General features: G+C 64.1%; 1 protein-coding gene across 1 annotated transcript in view; it reads left to right on the top strand.

Annotated features, from left to right (window-relative positions):
- Nucleotides 1-750: 750 nt before the first annotated feature.
- Nucleotides 751-3,978, top strand: part of EPHB1 (EPH receptor B1) — a 66,144-nt gene continuing 62,916 nt past the window's right edge. The window contains exon 1 of the mRNA XM_027878288.1: nucleotides 751-913. Coding sequence (XP_027734089.1) covers nucleotides 856-913 — 58 coding nt within the window. The 5' untranslated portion in view covers nucleotides 751-855. The remainder of the gene's footprint in view (nucleotides 914-3,978) is intronic.

Raw genomic sequence — 3,978 nt, 5'->3', positions numbered from 1 at the left:
TTGTGGATGTGGATCACTCCTGGCCGTGCGTGTGGGCACCAGGACGCGGCCCTGGGCGGCAGAGCCGGGGTGCAGTGCCCGGGGTGCTGCTGAGGGATGCTGAGCGCGCTGGCGTCCCCCGGGCGGGGCAGCTGCTCCCCCGCGTCCCGGGGCCCCTCTCACCCCGGAGCGATGCCCAGGGAAGGTGAGGGTGGGGAGAAGGCGGGGGCTGAGGGGACCCCGCACTGCCCGCTGTGGCCGCTGTGTCTGAACCTGAGGGGAGCGCTGGTGGGGGCAGAGGGGGCACATCCCTGCGGGGCTGGTGGTTGGCTTCAAACTGCCTTTGGCGGTGAGACAGGAGAACGGGATCGCGGCAGTCTGAGCTCGCCGGCCCTTCTCCGCGTCCTGTCCCCTGCTGTGCGCTGTCCCCTCCCGTGTCCCGGCGCTGTCCCCGCCGGAGCCGCCCCGTCGCGGGTCCCATTGAGGGGAATCATGAAGGGAAAGTGCCGCGGGCCCGCCAGGGGGCGCTCTCCCCCTTCGCACGGGCGCGCGCGGCCGCCGGGGGCGTGCCCGGGGCGGGGCGCGGCGCGGGGATTGGCGGGGCGGGCCCAGGGGCGGGGCCAGGCGGCGCTGGGATTGGCGGGGCGGTGCCGGGGGCGGGGCCTGGCGCGGCGGGGGCTGGCGGCGGCGTGGCCGCGCGCCACTCGCGGCTGCGATGTGACCCGGGCGGGCGGGGAGCGGCACCGGCTGCGCCTCCGGCCCGTCCCGGCCCCGGCCCCGGCCCGCCCTGCCCCGACCCGACCCGCGGACGCACCCCCATGCCCGCTCACGGCCGCCCGCCGGTAGCGGCTGACGCCTGCGGGGCCCGAGGAGGCGATGGCTGCGGATCTGGTGGTGCTGCTCTGCCTGGCCGCCGCCGCGGCCGCCGTGGAAGGTGAGCAGCGAGCGGGACCGCCGGGAGCGGGAGGGATGCGGAGCCGCGATGGGAGCAGCCGGGGAGCGGCTCCCCCCGCCGTGCGGCACCAGCGTGGGACTGCTTCCCGGCCCCGAGCCCCGCCGCCGGTGCCAGCCCGCGGTGCTGGCAGCCCGTGCCCGAGGGTGCACCCAGTAAGGGGCCGGGGATGGCGGGGGCAACCCACCCGGATCCGACTGCTCTCGCTCGGGTCCCCTTCGCGGTGGAGCCCTGCCTGGGGCCGCGATGGGGCAGCCCCGGAGACCTCTCTGGGTCCCCACTCTGGTCCTCGGGGCCGCAGTGGGGGCCGCCTGCGGGGTCTCCTCTGGGTCCCCTCGGGTCCCCGGGAACGCTGCGGAGGCCGTGGCGGTGCGCGGAGCTGCCTCTGGTAAACCTTCCTCCTCCCAGCGCCAGCGGAGGATGGATGAACCGGGAGCCGTGGGCAGGTGGGCTCCGTTCCCTGGGATGAACTGAACCGGGGGATGCTTGCCCGTCCGTGGAGATACAGGGCAAGTGGGTGCCCATTCCCTCAGAACGGTCCGTGCCGATGGGCTGCGGTCTTTTCCCCATCTCCTGCTTGGTCCTGGGATTCACTGGGCACCGGGAAGGCTCACAGCTGAGACTCAGGCTCTGGGCAGTGGGCCTGGTGTGACAAGTATCGCTTATTTTAATTTTTTTTCTCTCTGTTTTGCCACTGCCACATTTTTTGCTGGTACAGCACAGGCTCGCGGCAGGGCTTGCCCAGCGCTTGAGCGGTGGCTGTGGCAGGGGACGTGGTACAGCCCCTCGCTGCTGGGCAGCGAGAAGTGTGTGGTTGCAGGGAGATGGTGCGCGGGGTCTCAAGCCGCTGCCGGCCGATGTGGGGCTGGACCCTCCTCGGGGGGGATTTATAATGTGAGCGTGGTTGTGGCTGAGCTAAAAGCTGTCTGAGGTGGCCGGAGACTCCAGCTCATCGAGGAGCTGTTTCAGGAGCTGGAATGCTGCTGCGATGGTCTCAAGTGGGGTTTGTGCCCTCCGCTCTCAAGCACAGCTGTCGGGATCGGGGCGGGCAGGCCCTCTTGCTGCAGCATCCTTTTTCCACGGGCTTTTGGCTAACGCAGGTGTTGGCTTTTCGTGTTCCTCGGGCTTCTTCCCCTCATCGCATCTCCGTAGGAATGCCTCGAGGTGGAGGCGCCGGTGCCTTGCCGAAGCGTGGTGCAAACGGGCGCGTGTTTGCTCGGCGGCGAAGCCGCACGTGAAGAGGCAGGACCTGCTCGCAGCGCTTGGCTCGCCGGCGTTTGCAGCGTCAGCTGCTTGAGGCACAGCTGGAGTCACGGCGGCTGGGACACCTCGGCTCGCTCCCGGTCCGAGGGCACTCCTGGGTATCACCCGGGGTGTTCCCCAGCTTGTCCCGGGCCACCCCCGGGAGCACTGGCAGAGCCAGCGTCCCTGCCCGGCACCGAACCTGTTGAGGAGCGGTGGTATTTCTACTGTGATGAGGAAGTTGCTTGGATAGTAAAGTAGTATCCTAGGAGAGATCTCAGATTTCTGGCAAAATTTTGGACGGGGGATTTCTGAGGGAGAGCAATCGCATTCTGATTTGGAGTCAAGGCGAGAGCTTTCTGGCGTGGTCGCCTTTTAATGGGGTTTATTTAAATCTTATTGAATCTTTTGGTGCAGAGGTTGAATTTGCTAGGTTGAAAAGGGGGTTTCTCTAACGGAGCTGAAGCATCTCCTAGGGCGTGACCTGCCCTGGGGTCTGGCTTTCCCCCTGGAGCATCCATAAAGCTGGATTTGCTGGCAGCCCTGTCTGACAGTGAGGCAAAGCCACGGCGGGCGCCCGGCTCTGCCCGGGGCTGCAGGAGCAACTGAGCGAAGGATGGCTCCCTGCATCCCAAATCAGCCAGCGAGACAAAAAGTCTTTTTTTCCGGGATGGTGGGGTGAGACGTCTGGGGGTCTGGACCCGGCTGGAGGGGAGGAGGATCAGCCGAGGTCAGGGCCGGGGCTGCCTGCGACCCTTTCCCGCTATCCTCCATAAAACCTTGCTAACTCATTGACTGCGGCACGCGAACCTGGAGGTAGAACAGTCACTCGTCTGACTTTTTCTACGCTTCCTTGATTTTTTTTTACCAAATCCCGTGGCTTAGCTGATCCTTTTCTGCCGGACACCTGGATGTTTGTATTGATTATTAATTTTTTTTTTGTGGCTTGGAAAGAGGAAGAAGGACGCGAGGAGATGGCAGCACCAAATACTCCGTCTCTCCCACACCCTGCAATCACTCAGGAGCCGCTCGCGTGCTCTCTCTCGTGTTAGCTGAACCAAATATAATCCCATTTAGCATATAGAGAGGGTGGTAATGGGCTGATGATGTACGTTTTAGCTCGGGGATGGAAATGTCAGGTGAGGCTGATGACCATTTTGGTGCAGCTCCTTCGCTATTTCACCTGCCTCCCCGCTCACCTCTCCGTCCCTGCCTCGCATCTGGTCTTTTAAAATTCAGGTTTTCCTCTCCGCGCTTGCAGCATCACGATTAAGCAAAGCGCAGGAGGGAGGTGGAAAGCCCTGCTGGGGGGCTGGCGGATCCGGCTTAGCTTTGCTTCCCGTGCTTATCCACTCGCTTGGGAACCGCACGCCTGGGAGAGGACCAGGGATGGGGTTTGGTTAGAAAGCGACGTCCCTGGATCCTGCTCCTCGCGTGCTGCCCGCCCCAGGCGCCCCTCTCTTCCCAGCTTGGCTCGGGATGTGCACATCTGTTGCAGGGCATCCTCTGGGCTTCCGCCAGGCGCCAGAGCGGAGCCTGTGCCTGTGCCGAGCAGGCTGAGAGCGGCGGCCGCCCTGCCCTTCCCATCGTCACCAGCACCATGTGAGCTCCCACCTTTGGCCCAGCTGCTCCGCCAGCAGCACAGCCGTTCCCAGGGAGAAGCTAGAAATAAGTCTCCAAGAGGGAATTTGCAAGTGCTAGTGTCCTGCGTGGGAATTTACAAGTGCTACTATCCAGCCATCCCTTTACTTTTGCGCCTTTTTTTTTTTTTTTTTTTTTTTTTTTTTTTTTTTTTTTTTTTTTTT

This window comes from Empidonax traillii, unplaced genomic scaffold, assembly GCF_003031625.1.
Source record: "Empidonax traillii isolate 1590-97213 ecotype Southwest subspecies unplaced genomic scaffold, ASM303162v1 scaffold40:size2234952, whole genome shotgun sequence".
Lineage (NCBI taxonomy): Eukaryota > Metazoa > Chordata > Aves > Passeriformes > Tyrannidae > Empidonax > Empidonax traillii.
The sequence above is the reverse complement of the archived record's forward strand: the minus strand, read 5'-3'. Positions and strand labels throughout refer to the sequence as shown.